This window comes from Manacus vitellinus, unplaced genomic scaffold (assembly GCF_001715985.3).
Source record: "Manacus vitellinus isolate BGI_N305 unplaced genomic scaffold, ASM171598v3 scaffold_24_pilon, whole genome shotgun sequence".
In the NCBI taxonomy this organism is placed as follows: Eukaryota; Metazoa; Chordata; class Aves; order Passeriformes; family Pipridae; genus Manacus; species Manacus vitellinus.
The window spans coordinates 8,388,510-8,412,350 of record NW_021939798.1 but is presented as its reverse complement, the minus strand read 5'-3'; the positions used below and the strand labels follow the sequence as shown (position 1 = coordinate 8,412,350).

The following is a 23,841-nucleotide window of genomic DNA, read 5'->3' as shown; positions in this document are numbered from 1 at the left end:
GGGATGGGAATGGGATAGGGAATGGGATAGGGAATGGGATAGGGAATGGGATAGCGGGAATGGGATAGGGGAATGGGATAGGGGAATGGGATGGGAATGGGATAGGGAATGGGATAGGGAATGGGATAGCGGGAATGGGATAGGGGAATGGGATAGGGGAATGGGATGGGAATGGGATAGAGACAGCGGGAATGGGATAGCGGGAATGGGATGGGAATGGGATAGGGAATTGGATAGGGGGAATGGGATAGGAATAGGATGGGAATGGGATGGGAATGGGATAGAGACAGCGGGAATGGGATAGGGAATGGGATAGGGGAATGGGATAGAGGGAATGGGATAGGAATGGGATGGGAATGGGATAGGGGAATGGGATAGAGGGAATGGGATAGGGACAGTGGGAATGGGATAGGAATGGGATAGGGAATGGGATAGAGGGAATGGGATAGGAATGGGATAGGGGAATGGGATAGGGGGAATGGGATAGCGGGAATGGGATAGGGACAGTGGGAATGGGATAGGGGGAATGGGATAGGGATAGCAGGATGAGATCAGGACAGGGATAGGGACAGGGACTAGTACAGTGGGAATGCAAAGGGGATATGGACAGGGGGACTAGGACAGGGACAGGGGGACCAGGACAGGGACAGGGGGATTGGACTGGGATCGGGACAGTGGGAACGGGAGCAGGGAGTCAATCCCACATATAAACCCCATCCATACCCATCCGTATCCAAAGGGGGTGTCAGAGGATGGACCAGGCTCTGCCCAGCCCAGATGCCTCACTGTGGTCCCTTCCAGCCTAACCCATTCTGGGATTCTGAGTCCCCTCGTGGGGTTGGAACATGGCAAGACGGGGATAGGACCTCCTTGGAAAGGGCTGGAGGGAGCCAAGGGGTTGGGAATGTCCCTGAGGATGGAAGGGGAGCGTTGCCTGTGCCCTGCCCCAGCACCTGCCTGTCACAGCCTGTGCTCATGGGAGAGGCTCCTGACTGTCCCATGCACAGGTGGAGCATCCCTGCTCCAGAATAATTTACCTGAGGTGCTGACATGTAGGAAAAAGTGTTTGTTTTGCTCAACAGTGACTTTTGTTTGGATCTTTTTTGACAGAGTAAAGTTGGATGACATAGTTGCAGATGATTATGAAGAGACAGATGATGGCTTTACTTACACAACAGAAGAAGACAAAAAAAGGCACAGACACAAGCAGGACGAGGAAGAATTCTCTAGGAATGAAGACAGGCATAAAAGGAAAAAGAAAAAGGACAAGCATAATCTTGAGTATTCCTCCTGCAGGGAAGAGAGCTCTGTAGATATTTGGGACTCTCAAAAAAGGTACATGAAAAGAAAAAGGAAGGAAGAAGTTAGTGGAAGAAATAGACTTGCAGAAGGTAAGGAAGAGAGCTCTACTGCCCATTCTAAAAAGCTTAAAAAAACAGAGAAGGAGAAACAGTTGGCAACAAAAAAGAAGGATGAAAAGCAGACAAAGGCTGCTGCAGCAAAGATGGCTTTAGAACGGGAAAATGAGAACTTTTCTCTAAATTCTGGTAAAAATAGCACCAAAAAGATCACAACACAGTCCAGAAAAAAGAGGGTGGAAACTTCAGATTCCTCCAGCACATCGTCTGACAGTGACAGCAGTGAATTAAACATAAAGCAAAACAAATCTTCCCATAAACCCGTAGCGGTGACACTTCCCAAAGACAAATCCCAAGCTGCTGCTGCAAATTCTGATGCAAAAACGAATAAAGTGACTGTAAAGTCTAAGACTGAAAAGACTAAGACTGCAGTTAGTAAAAATGCTAAAAAACCCCAGTCCTCTAGTTCAGATTCTGACTCGAGTACAGAGGATGAGAAGGCGACACCAGCACAAGGCAGCACTGCCAAGGAAAAGTCTCTGCCCACCAACACGGTGGCTGTAAAAGCCAGTACCAAGGCTCCCAAAGCAAAGAGCTCCTCCTCAGAGTCTGACAGTTCAGATTCAGACACACCTGTTACTAAAAAACCCGCAGCAGATGCTGGGCTGAGTAATTCCATAGGAAGAAACTGTATTAAACAGTTGCCAACCAATACTCAGGGACCATTTGCCAGCCCAGGCCGTGGAAGGGGGCGTGGATCGGGAGAGGATTGTTTCTGGAGAGGACCCAGGGGCCGTGGGTTTCGTGGGATGATGAGGGGCCAAGGCCATGGGAGAGGAGCAAACCCTGGCTTCTTCTATAACTACAGCAGTGAAGGCCAGAAACAGAGGCAGTTAAATGAATCTGCGACAAACACTTCTGTTGTTGTCCAGGTGAGTGACTTGCACAGTCAGGGGTCACCTTTCTCCTGCAGCTTTAACTATGCAAAAAGTCTATAGGATGAGAGTAATTCATGAAAGCAGAAATAGCTTAATGGGATAAAGGCTGATCTTAACTTAGTAAATCTGTTATTTATCATATCTCCATTTGTCAGCCTGAGGAAGTGTTTGTATTGAAGTGATTGTCCTACACATCTCAAAACAAAGCACTCACATGGGTAGCTTACCCTTCTCAGAGCTTCTCACAACCCATACAGCATAAACATTATCTTCTGGTTTTATTAATACAGTAATTAAGTCAATGGGATACTGTTTTTTTCCACAGAATCCCGTGGAAGTTCCCAAGAGAGACTATAGTGTGTTACCTCTTCTAGCTGCTCCACCCCAAGTGGGAGAAAAGATTGCCTTTAAGGTAAAGAACTCTGGAAATACCGAATGTTAGTGGGCTAAAATTGCTTCATTTGGGCCACTCTAAGCTTCTGACCTAATAATTTCTCTAAAAAATTCTCTCATTGTAAAGTCTGACTTAGATTTTTACAAAGGTTTGGAGCCTGTGCATGAGTTAAATGCATTTCTTTAGACTTTCTGTATTTGTGTAACACAAAGAAATGTTGTGTCTGCTGTCATTTCAGTGTGAATTTCCATGCACATATTGTTATTTCTCTAGGTACCTTTCCTACAATATTATTGCCAATCTTACCATACAAATAATTACACTTCACTGCAAAAACTTACAATTTGTTATTTGTATTTCTTTCAACAGCGCTTGGAACTAACTGAAAATTACAGTCCTGAAGTTTCAGACTATAAGGTACTGATTTTCTTTCCTCCCTTAATTCACTCACAGAACTATTATAGGTGAGGTATGACTTTAAATATTTTGAGGTTGTGCACTGTTTTTCTTTGCATCCAGTTGGCTCCAGAGGCCATTCCTGGTGCAGCAGTAAAAATGAAAACTAATTGAAAATTTGAAAGGTGAATAAAAATAAAAAAAGTTATTAAAAAAAAAAAGCCAAACCCAACTGCAAGTATTATTAATGATTTTGGAGATGACAAAAAACACAGACCTTCAACTAGAAAAATGTAGATATATTTGAGTCTGCTGTGGTTTGAAGTCAGGGCAAGTTCTTGAAACGGGTGCAAGTAAAATTTTTTATAGCTACTTGAGAGAACTTGGTTTCTGGAGAAGTACTGAGTTAAACTAAAAAGTCAGTGACAGTAAGTAAACTTTGGTTGCCAGTAACTACAGATTGCTGAGCTTTAATTCTCTGCAGATTTTCTACACAGAGATAGGAAAAACTGATAGCCAAATTTCCTCTAGAATTGATCAAGTAGCACAGTGGTTGTAGATATGGGATAGTTATCCAGTGCTGAAGTGTATCTTACCTGATTCTTTTCTTGTTGCTTTATGAAGGAGGCAAAAATAATCAGTTGGAATGCTGATAAAAAACAGATCGAGCTCGAGATCCTTTCAGCACCAGCAGGACAAAGTACGTACCTTGTTGTCATGTGCATCACTTGGCAAACAGCTCATGTTTCAGGAGTATTCCCAATTTCCTTGGGTTCATTCTCAACACACCCCTTCCCTCCTCATTCCCTCCCCCAAAAGTCTCTTTAAATGGAGGAGTTCTAACCCTTGCTAGTTGAACTGAAGATGCTCGTGGGCATTTAGAAAAGTGAATTTCTTCAGTCAGTATGAGTGCTCAGTAACTCACCTCTAGCGTGGCTTCATTTTCTGAAGAAAGCTGAAATCAATATGTGGAATTACAGAGAAGATGTGAGACCATAATGCCATTCTTTGCAACATCAGTGAAGCCACTGCCTTCAGTGGATGTGGAAGTGAGTCCCTGCAGTGACAAGCTGCAGTTCCTGAGACCTGAAACAAGGAATGTTTCTGGAACTGAGGGGGTGTCCTGCAGTTGCCATTGAAGCCAGAATTAATGAATTGTCATATTAAGCAACATATTGTTACCTTTTTTGTACATGTAGTCATATGAGTCACCTTAATTTTGGTGTGCAGTATTCAGCTCTACCTCAGATTTTTTTTTGTTGGAATTACAAGCCCAGACACACAACTGTAAACCAAACAGAACAAAACTGGGGTTTGAGGTAAACATTTAAACTTTTTTTGTTGTTGTTTACAGTTAATTGAGTTGTTTGTTTGTTTTTAAGTTGCTAAGGAGCCGGGGAAATTCGATCTGGTTTACCAGTCTGCAGATGGAGCAGAGCTGATTGAGTATGCTGTCCCTCAGGACACCAAGGTACATGGGTCCTGCTTTGAATCCTGTTACCAGTTTTGCATAGCTGATACCTGCCCTGCTTTATGGCTCTGTGCACCTCAGGGAGATTCCCTTTACAATAATGGGAGTAATCTGATTAAAATAAATGGAAGCAAAAATAAATGTTCCTTCCTAGCAAGAATGTGCATGATCACAAGGTAAGAATCACTTCTTGCATATTGCTCAATTAACTGGGGTCAAAGCCAGCATCAAACTGTAACTTTTCATTTTGGCTAATAAAATAAACAACATCATGTCTCACAGAGTATCCATTCTTTCAAGCTTATTGATTTCATGCACTGTTGTTCTTACCTGCATCTTCCCTTACCCAGGATGTCAGGCAGGTTGAGGTTTGTCAAGAGGATCAATGAATCACAGGAATGAGCCTTTGTTCAGGCCTAGACAAAGAGTAATGACAGAGAAACTGCATCTGTTGGTGAGGCTGGTACCTGCTAAGTGTTGTCTGTGCTGTGTTTTCAGATAACTGAAAGCTGGGACGCCCTGATAGAGCCAAGACTGATTGTTGAGCCTCCAGTCAATGGATCCAGCGTTGAAAATGGAACCATCTAAAGTGTGAAAAAATGTACATAACTGTACAGACTTGTTTTGTGAAATGCTGCCTTCTGGTTCTGAGGGTGGCAGGTGCACTGGTGGATATTGTTAATAAATTGTTTTAAAAAGAAGTATGCCAAAAGAAAAACACTTTTTTTTTTCCTTAAGGTGTGTTTTTACGCTGTACAGGAAGACTTTGTTTAGTCTAACACAGGTCTGTTGGGTTTTTTTCTTAATATTTATATCCTACTGCTGTGAGCTGCAGAACTGGAATGGTTTGATCAAAAGATAAAATACAACCTTGTACTGTCAGTAACTTATTGAAATGTCTGGGTTTGGCTAAAACCATATAACTGTCCTACAGAGGTCATTTTTATTTAAAAATTAAATACTGTTGATATGCACACCTCCTCCTCTGCTGCTGCTGAGCATCATACAAATGCCATGAGTTTGCAGTTACTTACAGAGTTCATCTGAACATGTCCAGAAATCCATGTGGATTTCAAGCTTCTGTAATTTTGAGGCATATAAATAGTAATGGTAACTCAACCTTGCTTAGAACCAGTGGAAAATAACACAAATCCCCAGCAAAATTGTGCCCCATTCTGTTAATCTGTGTAGGCCCTGAAAACCCTTTTGTTTGTTTTACATCAAACCCTTTTGCTCTGTAAGAGCTGTGCTGCCTTTCTTCTTTCCTTCCCAGCAGCACAGTGGGTCACTGGGTGCTGCCAATGTGCTGCCCTGACAGCTCTGATAATTATTAACATTGAGGGGACACCTTGTACCTCTGTACACCTGGCAAGTCTTACACTTCCAGATAATCCCTGTCCTGGGTAGTTGACTCTTACAGAGAAGACATGGAAAAAACCCAAAAACTCTATAGATACAAACACCTGAAAAACTGTACATGGTGGTTTGCTAATTTGTGCTCTGACCAGTGCATGATTACATTAAAATACTGCACATCTTTCCATTAGCCCTATTAAAATGTCTTGTTTGTGAAGGAATCATTTTTATACAAGTAAAGCTGATTTGTGTATTGTGGTTCTCTTTAGTTGCCATTAATTTCATGCTAGAATTTGGGGTTTTTTTGAGAAATGGACAGTTAGATTCATGTGTGGCTGTTCTTGCAAACTGGACAAGAAGAAGATGCCAGACACTAGCACAGTGATGTTGAGACAGTGGGGATTAATGGAAAGATTGTTTTTCTAAGGGAAATTGTTAATTTTTAATTCTTAAGAAATTGTAAAAGCTAAGTGCAAGTATTTCACAGCACTGTTAGAGCAGGACTCACCTCTTGTTCCACTGCCCACACTGTATTTTGGCCATGTAGTTCAGGACCACAGGAAGTTCTCAAGTAATTTCAAGGAAGCAAAGAGAGCAGTAACTTCATTAGCTATGTAAATGGTAATTAATTTTTAATGTTACAACGTTATTGTCTTTTAGACAAAAAGAGTGATTTGGCTTCCTCAAAACCAGAATTTCAAGCCCTCTTTGACAATGGGGAACTTAAATTGCTCATCTGAGCTCTAAACATCCTGTGCTCTGCTCCAGAAGCAAAAGCTACAGTTGCCAGGGTGTATATTTACCCTTTTTATTTACATACCTTTGTATCAGTAGATACCAGAGGAGTGCTGCACAAGGTACTGAGCCTTTGAAAGATGACGATGGCTTGGTCCAGATAAGCCCAAGGAGTTCATTCACTATAGAAAAATAAAAAATGTAAACATTAAGAGCTGCTCCTTGGTCCAGTCACCGGTAACACATGCACAACACAGCTCTCTAAGAATGTTCCTTTGCAGTCCCTGTCAGCCACCACCTCTCAGGCTCCCCCGGGGGTTTGCATTTCCTCTGACAGCAGTTACAAAGTCCTGATCAGCCCATGCCAACCGTGCTGTAAGTGCATGGCACCGTGCCCTTCTCCTCGAAACTGAAACTCCTCCACCCTCCGGCGTATGAGAGACTCTGTCCCTGAAGGTTTGCTCCTGTCACAGCCTTGCAGCTCCAAATGCCTCCTCTTGTCCTTTCTGCACCTGTGTCTGTCACAAAGCAGTGACTCAGAGCCCTGGGCAGCTTATCCCGAAGGAGTACTGCAAGACTGGAGTGATAACTGGTGTGGGTAGGGGTCCACGTTAATCTCTACAACGTAGGTTTGCAACGACCATCCAGATTTAATTCAGTCTTACAAAAGAAATGACTAGGAGTTCATTTCAACTGTAACAGATGACCCACCACTGCCTCTTTTGAGTGCTTTATACAATTCCTGAACATTTTTAGAAGCCCCTAAGGACTAATGACTACACGATTGCGTGCTAATACTTTCTAATGACATTAAAAGGAACCTCAGCAGTTCTCCATACAAGGTGTCCTTTGCCCACTGGACAAGAGGAGAGAGCAGACAGCTCCTTGTGCTGCAGACCACCAGGCTCTGTTTAAATTACTGGAGGCCCACAGAATTTGTGCCAGGCTGCTCTGTTTCTTCCATGCTGCCAGTGTGGGTGGAGAAGTACAGAGAGCCCTGAGCAAGACCCTGGGTCACCAACAGACAGGGCAGAAGAAGGAGGAGTAAGAATTTGGAATCAGGTTAGTTAAAAAGGGAGTAGTTGCACCTGTTGCTATTCAGCATCAATGTTCCTGTTAGAAACAGCGATTATTCAACAGTTAGACCGAGGAAAATAAAAATTCGAGGAAATACCTTCTGTCGTGATGGGTTCCACATTCACAGCGCGGTAACCCGTGCTTTAAAAATGCTGGATTGACATCAGCTGTTGGAACCAGGCGATGTTTAAGGTCCTTTCCAACCGAAACCACTCCACGAATCTATTTGATCTTCAACAGCCAGGTTACCCATAGCTCAGAGCAGCCGGGATTTGGGGGTCATCCCTTCCCCGAGCCCCAAGCAGGAGCTCGCGGGCTGTGACTCGGAGCTGCGGGGAGCTATGGGGGGCTGTGGGGGGCTATGGGGGGCTGTGGGGGGCTATGGGGGGGCTGTGGGGGGCTATGGGGGCTGCGGGGGGGCTGAATGGGGGGCTTGTGGGGAGCTAATGGGGGCTGCGGGGGACTATGAGGGGTTGCGGGGGGCTATGGGGGGGCTGCAGGGCCGGCAGCCCGGGTGGGCACCGGCTACCCGACATCACCCGCTGCGGTTTTAGAAAACGCAAACTCGAGGTCTTCTGGGCGGCGGTGAGGGACGCCTGCCCGACCCCCGCCCGGAGCCCCTCGACCGGTCACCCGCGGCCCCGGTGCGTGGAGGGGTGTGAGATTCAGCCCGGGGGTCGCGGGCTGGGGCGCGGTCCCCGGTACTCTCCGTGCCCATCCCGGGGCAGAGTCCCCGCATGTACCCGGGCTGCCCGGGTTGCGGGAGACGGGCGTGTGCTGGCCGGGGCTGCCACAGGGCTGCCGTCCCTCCCATCGGGGCGGGGACGGGACACGCAATTTTCCGGAAAGCCCCGGCCCCAGTTTCGATTTTCCAGACCCGGTTTCGTTCCTCCATCCCCAGTTTCATTTCTGGCTGGTCGGAGCAGCGGCGGACGCGGCGATGGCGACGCTGGAGCCGGAGCTGAGCCTGGCGGGGCTGGAGGAGGAACTACCTGCTGCATTCTGCCTCTTGCCTCTTAGCAGCCCCGTGACGCAGTGCCCTGCGGCCACAACTTCTGTGCCCCGCCTGCCTGGAGTCTGCAGCTTGGGCGGGCTTTTTGTCCCGAGGGGTTCAGCTGCCCCCCGTGCCGCGCCACCTTCGCGGTCCGCCCGAAGCTGGCAAGAAGAACACGGTGCTGTGCCGGGTGGTGGAGCAGCTCCAGGGCCGCGCTGGGGCCGGGGGTGAGGAGCAGGAGCAGGAGGAGGAGGACGGAGGGGCGGCGAAGTGCGAGGCGGAGGAGCCCCCCGTGTACTGCGACAGCTGCCGGGAGGCGCCGGCCGTGCAGACCTGCCTGACCTGCACCGCCTCCTTCTGCGCCGAGCACCTGCGGCCGCACCGCGACAGCCCCGCCTTCCGCGACCACCAGCTCTGCCCGCCCCTGAGAGACCTCCAGTACCGCAAGTGCCCCTCGCACAACCGGCTCTTCGAGTTCTTCTGCAGCAATCACGGCAGCTGCATCTGCTCCCTCTGCCTGCTCGGGCACAAGGTGTGCCACACCAGCCCCTTGGAGGAGGCTAAAGCCAATGCCCAGGTGAGCAGCTGCGGGGTCTGGTGCCCTCCGGGGCTGGAACATCCTCCCAGGGACACCCTGGAGCCTCTCTTCTCTCCTTCAGGGAGGGCGAGGGGGAGGCTGGGCCAAGACTTGGACTGTAAATCTTGCATCTGGCCTTGGCAGACTGTTATCTCCCTCCCAGGCACATCTTCAGATTGATTCCTTGTGTTTTCCTCCTCTCTCCAAGCAGAGAGTCATTCCTTGCATTTTCCTCCTTTCTCCAAGATGTTACTCAAGGGCCAGGGTTCTGGGAAGGTGCTGTCATGGGGCTGATTGCCAGCTCCTGGGCTGGGCTGGGCTGACCAGTGAGGTCTCCCACAATCCCGGTGTCATCCAGAACTCCAAGCCTCCTCTGCTGCCAGGGCTCACTGCATGGTGTTCTCACAGGCTGACCCGAGGGGCTGTGGACAGACACTGCCCTGTGTATGTTTTAAAGACTCAAAGAATTATAAAAGTAGCCTAGGGAGATCTCCAGCACATAGGAAGTGCTCTTCTCCAGCCAGAAGGAGATTCACAGAGTGGAAGCCTGGCCTTCATATCTTACAGTGCAGCTGAAACTTGAAGGGTAGTTGAGTAAAGCATGCCTGAAAAGTTCAGGCATGAAACTGAAAAGTTTCATGCATGAAAAGTTCAGGCTTTCAGCTTTTCAGTTCAGAAACTCCCATCTGTTTGGTGAGTGTGTGTACAGCTTTCCTGCAGAACTCATCCCTGACTGAGCTTAGCAGCATCTTGAGCTAAAGGAACAGGTAACTCACATCTGAGTGATAAAATTCTCAAAGTGAGAGGGGTGAACAGTAGCATTAACTTTGTGCCCAAAGCCCAGCCTGAGAGCTAACATTTATTCTTAGCATGTGAACTGCTGAAAGCACTCAGTCCTTATCAAGAGAGTGAGTCAACAGTGTGCATCTTGCTTCTGGGACAGGTGGAGCTTCAGGGAGGGTGTGGGTGCCACAAGGCACATGTATGCAGGACAGTACTTCTACATCCTGGAAGGTTTCAGGAGAAATAGGTTTTAAACTGCTGGTACTAAATGCTTACAAGATTATTTAAAACTTTCTGTGAACATGATTCTTATTCAGTGAGTGTGACCCGATGCAACTGCTTCTCTGGCATAATTTCTGATCTCTCCTATTGCAGGTGATGCTGAAGAAGAAACTCATGATGCTGAATAATCAGAGTGAAAGAGCTGCTCAGGCAATGAGCACTGTGAAAACCAACCAAAGCCAATCTGCTGTAAGTGGGTAACTGTTCAAAGTGCTGTCGGGTTGCTTGGCACACGCTGGCCACTGTGTGGTGTTGGTGATTGTGCCTTCGTGACAACGGCTGTAGTACTGAGGTTGAACTGGCAGGAGAAGATGTTATTAGGAAGGAACAGAAAAGAGGCATTTTGGCAGGGCCAGGCAGCTCTGTGGGATATGGGAGCAAACCAGGCACTATGTGTTTAATGCCCCCATTCCTTGCGAGTGAAGCAGTTTTCTTTATGAACTACATCGAAATACTCAGCTCTTCTATTTCCTGTTTCAAGTAAGAGAAGCCTAAATGTTCCTGAAAGGTTTTTGTGCAGTAGCAGCAAGAGTACTTTGTTCACAAACTGTTCTTTTGAAACCAGTGTCTGTCTGGTCTTGTCTGCTCCAGGAGACAGCTTCCAGAAAGAAGGATTTGATCAGAAGTGAGTTTTCTGAAATTAAAGCTATAATTGAAGAAAGAGAAAATGAGATCATGAAAGCAATTGCAGATGAAGAAAAGAGAGTCTGGAACAAGTTTGATTATATTTACAGTGTTCTGGGAAAGAAGAAGAATGAAATTCAGTCTCTCAGAGATGAGATTGAGACGGCACTGACTGAAAGCGATGACGTTCTGTTTATGAAGGTATTAATGTCCTTTAAATGTGAATCCAATTCTTCATGTTTCTAGAATGCAGAATCACAAAAACCTGCTGTGGTCATCCCGCTCTCCAGACACTTTCAGTCAAACGGTATTGCAGTTGTGTGCAAGAACCTGCTATGAAAGGATGTGCCAATGAGTACACAAATATCAGTGAAAGAACACTGGAATGGTGTCTGCAACTCCCCCAGCTCAGCCACTACCTCTGCCACAAACAGAGGGGCCAGCGGGCAAGAACTCATCTCCAGGAGGTGCTGCAGTTCTGTCCAGATCCTTCTCATTGTTTCAGATATCAGTTGGGAACTAAGGCATGTGGGCTGCTGCTGAAATTTTGCCCTGGGTTGTGTCCAGCTGTAGCCTTTGTGCCATTTAAAATAACCTGGTTATATTTTAACGTATGTGCTACGCAAGGCGTTCTGCCCCAATCTTCCATCTGTCATTTCAGAGAGCAGTAGCACTGCAACGAACATCACCAAAAGAGGCTTTCGTTCCTGTGGTTGAAATGGACCAAAATGTGATGAATTCCACTTATATGTTTGCCGTTAACCTCAGAGAAACACTGAAACTTGCAGCAGCGGTTCAGTATAAGGAGAGAAAAGCAGAAGGTACTGTATCACTGAGAAAACTGGCATTTTCTGCTTTGGCTGTGAGCTCAAATGAGGAATCTTCCCTCTCCAAATATAATTTAAATAAAAAGTGCAACAAGTACAGTTGGTTAATGTAAGTTATGTCTTCCAACCTCTGCAGTCCTCCCTCCATTTCCACACAAAACCATCACAGTATGGGCTAAATTGGGAGACAAAACATGCCAGTGTCTCTTCACTGTTATCTGTAATTGGATAAGTTGATGAGCATCATGATCCTACACCCTTCTGGCACAGCTCAGCCTTTCTTCCCTAGAGTAATTTATGGTGTCATTATGTAGCAGGCTTGGATGTGGTTAGGACATAGATTTGAGGGGAGATGTGAAACTCTTTAGGGTGACAGGGCTGTCAAGGTGCTGACTGTGTAAGTCCTACTTACTGGGTTAAGCAAAACTGTCTTTTGGACTGGGGCATGGGGATGCACTTTCCATCTCTGCTGAGTGTCCCTTCAGTTCTATTCACACAACGGATAAATAAGACTGAAAAATGTCCTCACTAATGCCTTTCTTTGTAGTTACTGTGCATTTCTGTGTACTGGCAATACCAACCATAATGTAAAATATTGCCATTGCAGCCACACCTGGGAAAACTATGGGCCCTCCAGTGGCTCCTAGAGACAAAACCCCTGTTGGAAGAAGGCCTCATCAACTACGTAAGTACTAAAGAAATCATCCTCTCCTAACTAAGGTTTTACAAATAAATAAGAGTTCAAGCAGTTACCCCAGAGCTGTTTGCTGTAGTGGTGATGCAGAGATTATGAGCACCTTGGCACAGGAAAGGGAGGGTGCTTTGGGATGTTTAGTGATGGATGCTTTGTGAGCTGGAAAGCAGTGAACTGCACAGGTACAGTGGTGCATCAGCCTGTAGTGGTGTCAGTGTGGGCTGTAAAGCAAAGCAGAGCTTCCCCACCCTCTGGTTCTTTCAGGGTTTTTTAATTTGTACCAGACACCTCTTGGCTTGTTTGATGGATTTGTACATACTGAATTCTGCTTATGGGCTGTTCATGTTCTGTTGTTTTAGGTGCTCCCTCACAGGATCGTTCCCACAAAGAGAGAACCCTTTCCCACACCCCAGCCACTCCGCAGGAGAAGGCAAATACCAGTAAGTGGTGATTAAAGGAGCCTTACTCAAACATTTTGCTGGCCACATCTTGCCTACAGTGTAGGGCTGGGGTGATGGAGAGAAGTCTTTGTGGCAGGTTACACTGGGGCCTTTCAGTGCTGTTTTATTCCAGATACCAGCATTAATGGGTACTGTAGTCTGTTTGGAAGATCTTTCATATTTTCCTTTGGAAATAAATCCAAGTGTTAAGAAACCACTTCTTTTACTCCCACAGAGCTCTTGACAAAGGGTCCTTTCCATTCACAAGTCCTGGGTGTGGAGCACTCAGTGGGGTCTGTTGGGGAAGATGGAGTTTCACAGATTTGTAGCTCCTGTTGCTGCACTGAAGTTCTGTTGTAAAAAGAAAAGGAATAGTCTGTGCCTCATGGGAACAGGTGTGTTGCCACTTGCCTGAACATGCAGCATCCTGGAGGAGAGAAATATTCCAGGGTCATATTTCCTATGACTCTGGAAATAAGAGGCAAATAGCAGGTTGTGTTTCCTGTGCAGCTTTTCAGTGTGGGTGTATTTGTACCTGGCTTCAACATGCTGGACTGTCAGCTCCATCCACTGCTGCAGCTCCAGAGGAGCTGTGACAATGGTGTTACAGCTGACACAACCTTATCAGGGGGTTTTCATTCCCAGTAGAACTCACAGTCTACTTTTTCTTTTTCCCCCTCCAGAGGAGAAAAACAAACCTGCTAAAGTTGGTAAGTCCAAACTTTCAGCATGCTTATTCTAATTTGCACTGACAGCTCTTAAAATGATAAGCAGATAGTCATTAGTGTTGGTAAATTGAGTGTTGGTCAATAGTGTTGGTGTAATGATCACCAGAGTGATCAAACACTGATAGAGGTTGTACAGAGACAGTGGGATTTTCAAAACCTGACAGGATGGGGAATAACCTGAGCTAATATTGAAGTTAACCTGGTGTGGAGCAGGAGGCTAAACCAGACATGCTCCAACCTGAGTGTGTCTGTGGTGGTGTGTTAAACATGCAGGGTTTCTTTCCCAACTGGCCAAACTCTCTTTTCTTCTGTCCACACAGCACCAACCACAGCACCAAAAACTGCAACTGCTGCTGCTGCTGCTGCTGCAACTAAAGAGCTTATTGTCAGCTTTCTGAAGAAATCCAGAGAGGAGCTTCTGCAGTGTAAGACACTCAATATTATACTACTTAAAGATGAACTTTCTGCTTTTATTGCGCTGGTGTTATGTGTCCTCTGTAGCTACCTAACAGAAATACTTCTGAGGAGGTTTTGTTAGCTCAATAGGCCATCAGCTAGTTGTTACAAATGAAGGAAATTTTTGGAGGAAAAAGGGGCAGGAGTTTTCTAAATAGTTCTTTTGCCAGATGAATCCAATTTGTCTCCAGTATTTGTGTGTCTTTATGAAGATAAATGAAGTTTTCTAAGTAATGGCTTTGGTTTCCTCCAAAATGATGGCATCAGGGTAGCCTAGAAATATGGTGTAATGCACTGATTTTTTTTTTTAATGAAATGGAGGCTTTTATGTGAGCTCAGGATGCCTTCTTAAGATGCTGTACAACATGGGTATACCTTTTGCTGCCAGATCAAAGATCCCCTTCTTTTTCCAGCATTTATTTGGGTGGTGAAAGGATGCCATGGGATGTAGGAAGGAAGGAAACTCGCCCTCCATTTGCCTGCTGTGTAACATGGAGCTGCAGTTAAACCCAGGAGGTTTTACTGAGGCCCTCAGAACTGCCTGCACTGAGGAGGAGAGCAGAGCTGGGAGATGAACAAGCATGGGAACAAGTGCTTGGGCAGGACAGGATAAATAAATAAAAGTGCTTTGCTCTTCAGTACCTCCACATGATTCATGTCGTTGCAGATACTGCTCAAATCACCCTGGATTACAACACAGCTCATAACAACGTGATGCTGTCTGACAACTACACCAGGATGTCCGTCTCAGACAACTTCAGGGGTTACCACCCCCACCCTCAGCGCTTCACCGACTTCCGCCAGGTCCTGGGGTTCCAGTGCTTCAAGAGGGGCATCCACTACTGGGAGGTGGAGCTGCAGCAGAACAGCTTCTGTGGCATCGGGGTGTGCTACGGCAGCATGGCCCGGCACGGCCCCGAGAGCCGCCTGGGCAGGAACAGCAGCTCCTGGTGCGTCGAGTGGCTCAACAACAAAATCTCGTCCTGGCACGACGACGTTGAAAAGTGCTTACCCAGCACAAAGGCCACCAGGATTGGGGTGCTGCTCCACTGCAAGGGGGGCTTTGTGATCTTCATGGCAGTGGGGGAGAAGCACAACTTGATCTACAAATTCAAAGCCCAGTTCACCGAGGCCTTGTACCCTGCCTTCTGGCTGTTCTCCAGTGGCACTGTGCTCTCTCTCACTTAAATGAAACAGCAGGGTCTCCTATCTTAGTTTAGTTCACCTAAGTACTTATATGCACGTAATCAAACCCAAAGTCTCAAAGATTGATTGTTTGAGGTAAAAATTATTAGCTCTTTTAAGCAGTTTGGGAAATCTGCCGATTCTTTGGTCTGAAGCCCTTAGAGAGTGATTTAGCAAAATGCTGATGATAGTAAAAACTACAATGAAAGGTTTTGCAAAGACTTTGATTGCCCTAAAATCAAAGTCATGGTATGAACCATTGTTAAATCTCTTCAGTAGCTGCTGTGGCTTCTGTGGTTGACTGTAAAGGAGCCCCAGAATTAATGTGTTCCACAGGTAACCATAACCCCTTTGAGAAAGAAACAGGAAGAATTCCTTGGCAAATTCAGGTTCCAGGCTTTGAGGGAGCTCTCAGTGTTGCCTTTCTGTCTATACACAGACTGTTCTTCATACACAGGTTCTCAGTGTATGACTCCATGAGATGCTACAGAAAGAGCTACTGAAATCAGTAAGTCCAGGTCTTTTGGCACAGAGTTGTAAAAGCCAATATGACAGATCTCATCAGAATGGAAATGCAGAGACTTTTAGAGTTGATGGGAAAGAAATGGTGTTAAAATCACCAAGGAATAAATGACATTGACTCTGGGAATACACCAGAGAGTCTTCAGGAAGACATCCTGCAGAGCAGTGATGTGTGTCCTGTGATAACACAGTTTGGAGGATGAAGTATTCTGTCTCATCTGCTGACCCAGAACATGCTTCACATCTTCACACTGAAGGCTCTTTAGTGTTGGGGGTTTTTTTTTGTGTGCTGAGGAGCTCAGGGGGTGCATTTTTGGCTTGCATATGGAGCATAAATCTGCTGTTTGCTTAAAGCAGGGTCTTCTGTCATAAAGCTTTTCTTCTTTGTGAGGTGGGATATTCTCTGCTGGTGTATCTTTAGTTGTTCAGGTGGTAGAAGCTGGATTTCTTGTATGGTTTTGGGACTCTGATTTGAGGAGTCTCAAGACATGTACACAGGACCTAGAAAATGCTGTTTCTTCTCTGCATGAAGCCTGTGGGCAGACAGGTGAGTCCTTTGAAACATGCAGGGAATTAGCACAAAGGAGAATATACATCCATTCCTACTGGGATGGATTTTTAATTTTCCTGGTGTTCTTTGCTTTGGGTTGTGATATGTCTTCAGAAGTTCTGTGTACAGAGGAATCTGTACTTCCTATTTACAGTCTGTAGGCAATCAAGGTACTTGGATCTCATAGTTATTGGGTCTGTATCTTGTTGATGCCTCTGGGCTTACTGTGGTAGCTCCTATTTCTTGTAGCCCATGAAGAACAGGGAAGCTCACATGAGAGACTTCCTGGACTTTGATTTGTAAAACTCCCCTTGTGGGACTTGGTGAAATGGAACACAAAGCCACTGCTGGCAGTTTGGCAGGGAATTGTTAGAAGGCTTAAAAGACCCTCTATGATACATTCCACATTAGCCAAAGTGCTTTGGAGAGAGACTTTCAGGGCTTGGTGTCTCTGTTTTCACTTGGCTTGTAAACTCTTGGTACTTTGTCAAGGATAGCATAAGTTTGATTTCTTCCATTTCTTTGGCCAAGATAGGATATGGAATTGCTGGTGGATCTAAAAGTGCCACAGCTGTCTCTGGAGCAGTTGTACTATTTCAAGGGTCTCCACTCTCCAAAGCACAGTCAGCACTGAAACTACCAACCTAAGCAGAAGTCTTTAAAAGGTGTGGAGGGAGGATATGTCCTGCTGGGAGCCAACAATGAATGACAGACTGGGTTTTCTGCCCTTCCAGTTTGTCAGCATTGAGGGACAAGAGCAGTTTCCTCTGAGAAATCCTTTATCTGCTTGGCAGTGCCACGGGGCTGCAGATCCACTTGCAGGTGCTGAAAGATACTCTGTCCCCTTGGGACAAAGGTTTGTGCAGTGGAGAAGGTCCCCGTTCTCTGTTGCCTCTTGACTTAAAAGGGGTGTCAGTACTGACCTCCAAGTCTTTGGGCTTCTGTAGCCACAGTCTGGAGTGACACCCAAAGTCAAGAGCAGCTTTTATTCTGGACAAGGTGGGAATTCTTGAAATGTCACATTGGTGAACGACCAACAGTATGGAAGACAGAAGGTGTCCTGGATTACGAGGCAGTGAAACAAGCCTGCCACTGTACTCCTGGTCCTATTTTTTGCTTTCTTTAGTGCTATGAATGACTAGAAATCATAGAAGGAAATTCTGTTAGTTTGGAATGAAATCAGAAATATGTAATGGAATCGCTGGATTTCTGAAAACTCTTGTTTTGGTTAGCTTCAGATATCTTGGATATATTGAAACATTAGGGTGATATAATATTAAGAAAAATATTAGTTACAGCATAATAAGTGATGATTCAAAAACCTTTTCAACACAACTGAAGTGGTTGTACTTAGGCAGTAACTATCAAAGCTATACTGGTTTTAAACAAAACATCTGTAGAAGCATATATTTTAATTGTACTTCTCTTGTTAATACTACGAAGAACCCAACTTACCCAGTCTAGATATAGAACTAATTCTGGTGTCAATAACACCATGAGGATGTGGATTGATTGGCATTTTAATGTACAAGTGAGAGTAAATCAAGAAACAGTTGCTCACTGAAAAATAAACTAATCTGTTTAAATTTAATCTTTTCTTCAATGAAACACATCAGAAAAACATTGTATTTAGAAAAAGAAACGCTTATGTACTTATGTGTTGGTTGCAGTGATGTATCAGCCAAGTACTTCAGTATGTGTATGGTGTGTTATTCCATGTAGTTGTGTCACCCAGGTGTCCCCACCAGGGCCACCAACATGGATTTTATGCCACCTGATCCCTGGCCTGTAACTGCTGCAGGAGCTGACTGGTGAATTGTGATAGTTTGAATTCAATAAATACTGACAGTAAACCCCAACTCTCAATGTTTTGTTCTGTGCTCAGAGTTGAAGCAAAGCAGTGAGGGAGGCAGAAGGGAAGACACAGCAGAGTACAAATAACAGGTCCTTTACTGCATAATTCCCTGAGTTATACAAGAAGTGGGTAAGAGAGGAAAGGAGAGTTGCAGAGGCTGTGGTGTCCTCTGGGCTGTCTAATGCTGTCCTAGATCTCCTTCCCCTGAGCTACACACCCATTACCAGCTGATGACAAGGGGAACATCCTGACCAGTAAACAAAACTGGAACCTTTTCAAGTAAACAAAAACGTGGCCATCAGCTGGAGGAGGAGGAACAACTAAGGACTCAGTGTGGGATTGCTTAAAAAACCCTCAGGTGATGTCCAGCATCTGCCTGCTTAAGGTACACCCAGAAGCAGCAATGGGTGATGATTCCCAACATTATCCAGTGAAATCAAACTAAAGGGAGGGTGGTTTGCAGGCTGCTGCCTCCCCACGTGGCCAGTGGAAAACAGCTCAGGAGGGAGCTGTTGTGGTGGCTCAACATGTTTAAAAATCGGCCCAAACAAAGACATCCACGAAACAAGTTCAGCATTTCCTTTTCCACTTAAAGTTCTCCAAGTCAGTTGGGCTGATGGAGGTTTTGGAGAAGAAACTCTCCAAAGAGTTCCCAGAGATTCAAACAGCATTTCTTGATCAGCAGAACACAAAACAACAAACCAGCAAAAACTAGGGGAGGAAAAATCCTCATCTTCACTAACCATGATGGCCCTGGGATTAGGAGGTCAATCAGGTCTGTCAGAGCTTGGTCTCAGTTTCCAAAGCCAGACAAATAGATATTTTAAGCCCATATAAACTTGACTGTGACTACAGCCTGGGTCTTGAGCAAGTACTGAGACCCTCAGGAAGTCAGCAGGCTCATTGCTCATACAAGATCTATTTTCTTCCTTGTTAATGACATTTCCTCTGGATTTAGCTTTGTGAACACTTTTTCACAGCAAAAAGAAAAACTGACTTGGACTCCAAATTGTACTCTCTGGGAAAACACGTGGAAGTGTTTATCAGGATGCTCCCTATTTTAATAAAACTATATTTGGCTACTGTTTAACACCCTGTATTTCTACACCCAGTCCTCTGACTCCCTCCCATTTGTTCCCCCCTTCCCCATTCCCTCCCAATTAAGTGGCTGCTACTTCTCAAATAATCAATATGTCAGTTGAAAACATGTCACGGCGTGGCCATTGTACGACTCCCATTCAAAGTTCATGTCATTTAGACTTTCATTGGCAGCTATTTTGTCCCATTAAAAAGTTCAAGACAGCAATTTGTGAACCTTGCTCAGCCAAGTAGAACTGTGGAAAAAAAAAAAAAAAGGAGTCATTTCAAAAGTCAATTAATTGTGGCCTGTCAGAGGGCTCCTCATTCAGATTTTTGCAGGCCTTGTCACGGGCTCACATCTGTCAGCCCCGTGTTTCCCAGGCTGCAATCAGATGCTGTTACACGGGAAATAATGGGTTTATTCACACCATTTATTGGGCTCTATGTGGTAGACACATTTGTATATCATTTTACGGTGTAGCAATTCCATTTACATAAAATACAGGCAATTATGGGAGCCTGGCCAAAGCACTGAGGGAGGGTGGGAGGAGCCACGGTTCAAATAATGAAAGCTAATTGAAAAGAGGCAGATAATTTAGGTGAAAACACCATCATGAGCAATTCTTGATTCTAAATCAGTTCAACAGAACTTTCAGAAGTCAAGTTAGTTGTATTTTGTCTGTGCTTATATTAAGCTCCTTAGTGTCTTTCAGTGTAAGAAAAGAAAACATACTTTTTACAGCACCTATGTTCCATTTTAAAAAGGAAGTAGTTCTTGGGGATTTCTTTTTTTTTTGTTTTTTTTTTCCTCAAGGGTAGTTTCCTACTCCCCCAGCTTAGAGAGAGTTTCCACATTCGCCTGTAAAGGAAAAGAAATCAAGTAGAGATTGGGGAGGAGAAAAATATCTGGAGAAAAAGCACACTGCATGTAGACAGAGCAAAACATTTTAGAATTTTGTAATCCTGGGCACAAGCTGCTTTCTAATCCCCCAAAAAAGATAATCTTTTCAAAATTCACAGTTATTTTGTGAGACAATGACAGTTTGAAGAAGGAGAAACTAATGAGCATTAAAAGAGTTCACAGGGCTCACAGAACCATTATCCTCAGGGAATTCTCCAGCTCCCAGTTTGGGTGGAATTGTCAGCTTCAGTCCTGGGTTTTAACTCTGCTGCAGGTTCAGTATCTGAAAACTGAGCTCTCAACAAGTGTCTCTGTTTGTCAGTTGAGCTCAAACTCGCAGGGGTTGGCTCCTCTTTCTCTGGCAGCTCGATAAACAAACATGAAATCCTTAAAGCGAGGGGCACAGCCCAGCCAGGCTTCCCCAAAGTGTTCATTCCCAGTGAAGAGGAAATCTCCACCTCCCTTCTTCACCTTGCACTGCAGCAGGGTTCGGATTGGGCCTCTCCACTCCCCACTCCCTTCATCCTGCTGGAAAATCCTGTTCTTCTGCCTGTAGACTCTCTGGACACTGACATCCACCTGGGACATGTGGTTCTCCGAGTCGTGGGAGACGTTTCGGATGGACCCCTTCACCACTGGATGTGAGGAAGACAGGAGTTGGTTATGGAGCAGCAGGCAAGCAGCTCAGGTACCAGGAGCTCACTGAATGAAATAACTGGAGAGCAGGAGTGGTGCAGTTTTTACACCTCCCACCTACACGTGGACACATTTCTGAGCTTGTACTGCATCCTTTGCCCAGGGGATCCCTACACAGACAGTGCTATGTCCTTGGAATTGTGCTTTATGACTACTCAAACCACCTACATTGAGGACAAAGCATCTATCTTGCTTGATAATGAAAAGTAGTGAAGGATTAAAAAGCACATGAAAAGAGGTCAGTTCAGGGATTCATCTTTTCCAGTCTGTTTCCAAGACAATGACTATCACAGGCTGCCTTCCTTACTGACTCCAAGGGACTCTGGAGCTTTTCCTTTCACACCACTAACAGAGGTTAATCCAAGAAAAATCAGAATATGACTTGGTTGAAGGAAATGAGAGCTTTTAAATTTTTTTTTTTCATTTAAAGGTTTGGTGTTTTTTTCCACTCAAAAGAAAATGTCATCCATCCTCCAAAAGACACTTTGGGAGATGATGAACAACATTCAGAACTCCTAAAGCGAATTTATTTGAAGCCTTATTTCAAAAATCACATAGCATACATGTACCTTCTTCTCCCAGAAGGATCCTAGCTGGAAGGGAAGCACAAGAAGCCACAGTCTCTGACTGAAAGCATCCTTTGCATCAACCACATGGAGAATAAAACATTCCATCTGACAGGTGTTTGCTGTCCTGAATCCATCTTTCTCAATGTCACTGCCCCCATTTTTCACAGCAATCAATTATGCTTCTACTAATTAAGTTAGTTTCAATGCCACATCCATAGAAGGCTCAGAAACAGGCCACCATTTGAGCCACGAGCTCTTCAGCAAATGAGAGGTTTGCAAAGCAATGGGTACAGCACCACCCTCCTGCCACAGAACTCACTCGTTTGGGTACAGAAAACTCAACAACCCAAGATGCAGAATAAACTTATTTCTGAAGCCTCCAAGAACTTCCTCATTTAATTAGATTTTCCAAGGGAATGCAGAATTTTGTGTAACAGATGTCTCTGCTCTCTCCCCCTCTTTGTGTGATCATTTTTAATCAGATGCAGTCAAGTCTATTGACAAGCTATAATGCACTTGTTCCTGGTGCTCCAAGTTGCTCCTGCACTGCTCAGGGCCCAGTCACTGAAGACCCCCATCCCAAGGGGGACTATAAAGCCCCCATTCACTCCCAGTGTCATTTACACTTTCATTAGCAGCTATTTTCTCTAATCAAAAAAGTCGATGATAGCGATTTGTGGGCTGGGGGCAAGGAAGTCAGGCCATAAATAGAGTCAGTTCAAAGGGCCATTTCTTCTGGTCTGCTGCTGCTGTGAGTGGAAGTGCCCCCATTGTGTGCCTGGGCCTCCACATCTGTCAGTCTCCGCTTGTTCCGAGGGAGAGCACCCGCATGGGAACCAGGGACCTCATCAAGGAAAAACAACGGGCTGGATTGCACCGATTAATTTAGAGGAAGAATAAAAATTACCAGCTAAGGAGCACCCCAAGGGAAGCCTGCTCTGCACTGGGTTTGTATTTGCACAGTGATGTTGGTGTCTGGTTTTATCAGCTTCGTAGTGTGGCAACCCCGGGGTAGGGAAGCAGTGATTTGGTGGGGGTTTGTAAACATTGAACAGAATTTGTAGTTTTATTTTCACGTAGGTGCATTTACAGCAATGGAATTGTGGCCACGTGGAGAGGCAGCTCTACAGCTTTAGCTGTTTGACCCAATCGAAGAGATACAAATGTGAGTGTGGAAAAACAGGGGAATAAAATGGACAAACCACTCAGAAGAAAAACAAAAATCCTATTGCACTATCAAGTAGAGAAAAAGGAAAAAACTTTTAAGGTATCATCGAATTAGTATTTCTTATTATTTCTTTTCTTATGGACTATAACTGCTCTGTTTTCTCATAAGGCATGAAACCTAACCAGGACATCACTGAAGGAAGTTTAAACCACCTGAAGTCTTTAACTGAGCTACAAACAACTCACTGCCTTTGCAGAAAAAGAACTAGAAGTGTGTGAATTGTGAGGGAAGAGAGAGAGCATATTCATAGTGGGGATAAAAAGAAACATAGACAAAGGGAATAAAAATGACCACACCAAGCATGTACAACCTGTGTGCATGAGTGTCTACACCTAAGAGCCAGCAGCTCACACCTGTGAGAATTACTTGCAGTTCAGGAAACAAGCCAGTTTCTCCCTTCCAGGTTTCACTCCTGCCCCCCCCCCGCTTCAGATTCCTTTTCACACAGCTATTTTCTTTCCCAGATCAGGGAGCACAATCATGACATTATTTGAAGAACAGTAGCAAACAAATCCAAATAATCAATATAAATGAAAGGCAGAATGACTCTCCTTTAGTCAGCTTACCGAAATCACTGCTGCAAATGGCCATAAGAAGTTCCACGTTGTCACAAGGACGGCACATAGCTAGAAAAAAACCCAGACCAGTTAGTTATTTATAACACTATAATATACATACATTATTATACAATAATACGTACATTAGATAATATAGGACTGGTGAATTAGGAAAGGAAATGAGGCAGAACTACCAAGTTAGAGAGAATTATGATCAGATGCAAACCAAGTCTCTTGTTGTGCAAATACAACCACAGCAAAGAAATAAGCACAGGGGATGTTCTCAGGGATGGCACCACCAGGACCCCCCTTGCAGCAACAAACCCCTCAACCCAAAACAGCTTCTGTCCCAAGGGATGCACCAGTGAATACCAAATGCTATCCTAGATCTGCCCTGGCAGCGGAGCCCCGGGGCTGCCCCTGCTCTTACCTTCCACCAGGGCCATCTTTTTGAAGTCGGGGCCGGCCGCGCTCTGGTTGCTCAGCAGCTCGTACTGGAAGCTGGCGGTGCGGCGGCTGATGTCCCTCTGCGGGCTGGCCTGCAGGAACAGGGCCACTCGCTGCGGGC

The 23,841-nt window shown here is 45.3% G+C and overlaps 4 protein-coding genes across 4 annotated transcripts in view; 2 read left to right on the top strand and 2 right to left on the bottom strand.

Annotated features, from left to right (window-relative positions):
• SCPEP1 (serine carboxypeptidase 1) overlaps positions 1-7,997 on the bottom strand; it is a 19,390-nt gene extending 11,393 nt beyond the window's left edge. Inside the window, exons 1-4 of the mRNA XM_029960026.1 lie at positions 7,823-7,997; positions 6,734-6,830; positions 4,888-4,973; positions 4,012-4,172 (exon numbers count right to left, since the gene is read on the bottom strand). The gene's annotated coding sequence lies outside the window, so the exon portion shown is untranslated. The remainder of the gene's footprint in view (positions 1-4,011; positions 4,173-4,887; positions 4,974-6,733; positions 6,831-7,822) is intronic.
• On the top strand, positions 905-5,258 carry COIL (coilin). Its single transcript, XM_018073032.2, has 6 exons — positions 905-2,290; positions 2,622-2,708; positions 3,060-3,107; positions 3,711-3,786; positions 4,469-4,557; positions 5,056-5,258. The coding sequence occupies exons 1-6, from the start codon at positions 905-907 to the stop codon at positions 5,143-5,145; spliced, it is 1,776 nt and encodes a 591-aa protein (XP_017928521.2). The 3' UTR covers positions 5,146-5,258.
• Positions 7,998-8,616: 619 nt separating the features above from the next.
• Positions 8,617-15,345, top strand: TRIM25 (tripartite motif containing 25). The gene is given in 11 exon segments (XM_029960088.1): positions 8,617-8,758; positions 8,761-8,883; positions 8,886-9,296; positions 10,455-10,550; positions 10,953-11,186; positions 11,647-11,806; positions 12,420-12,497; positions 12,866-12,946; positions 13,630-13,656; positions 13,995-14,099; positions 14,798-15,345. Coding segments are annotated over 11 exon segments (1,956 nt in total). The 5' UTR covers positions 8,617-8,665.
• A 4,844-nt stretch (positions 15,346-20,189) lies between these two features.
• Positions 20,190-23,841, bottom strand: part of LOC103754900 (meteorin-like protein) — a 6,857-nt gene continuing 3,205 nt past the window's right edge. The window contains exons 3-5 of the mRNA XM_029960087.1: positions 23,704-23,833; positions 23,283-23,342; positions 20,190-20,858 (exon numbers count right to left, since the gene is read on the bottom strand). Coding sequence (XP_029815947.1) covers positions 20,542-20,858; positions 23,283-23,342; positions 23,704-23,833 — 507 coding nt within the window. The 3' untranslated portion in view covers positions 20,190-20,541. The remainder of the gene's footprint in view (positions 20,859-23,282; positions 23,343-23,703; positions 23,834-23,841) is intronic.

Coding starts and splice junctions, on each gene's coding strand:
- COIL (XM_018073032.2), top strand. CDS start 905: ATGTCCCTGAGGATGGAAGGGGAGCGTTGCCTGTGCCCTGCCCCAGCA. Junction 3,108..3,710: donor CTGAAGTTTCAGACTATAAG/GTACTGATTTTC, acceptor TGCTTTATGAAG/GAGGCAAAAATAATCAGTTG. Junction 3,787..4,468: donor TTCAGCACCAGCAGGACAAA/GTACGTACCTTG, acceptor TTTGTTTTTAAG/TTGCTAAGGAGCCGGGGAAA.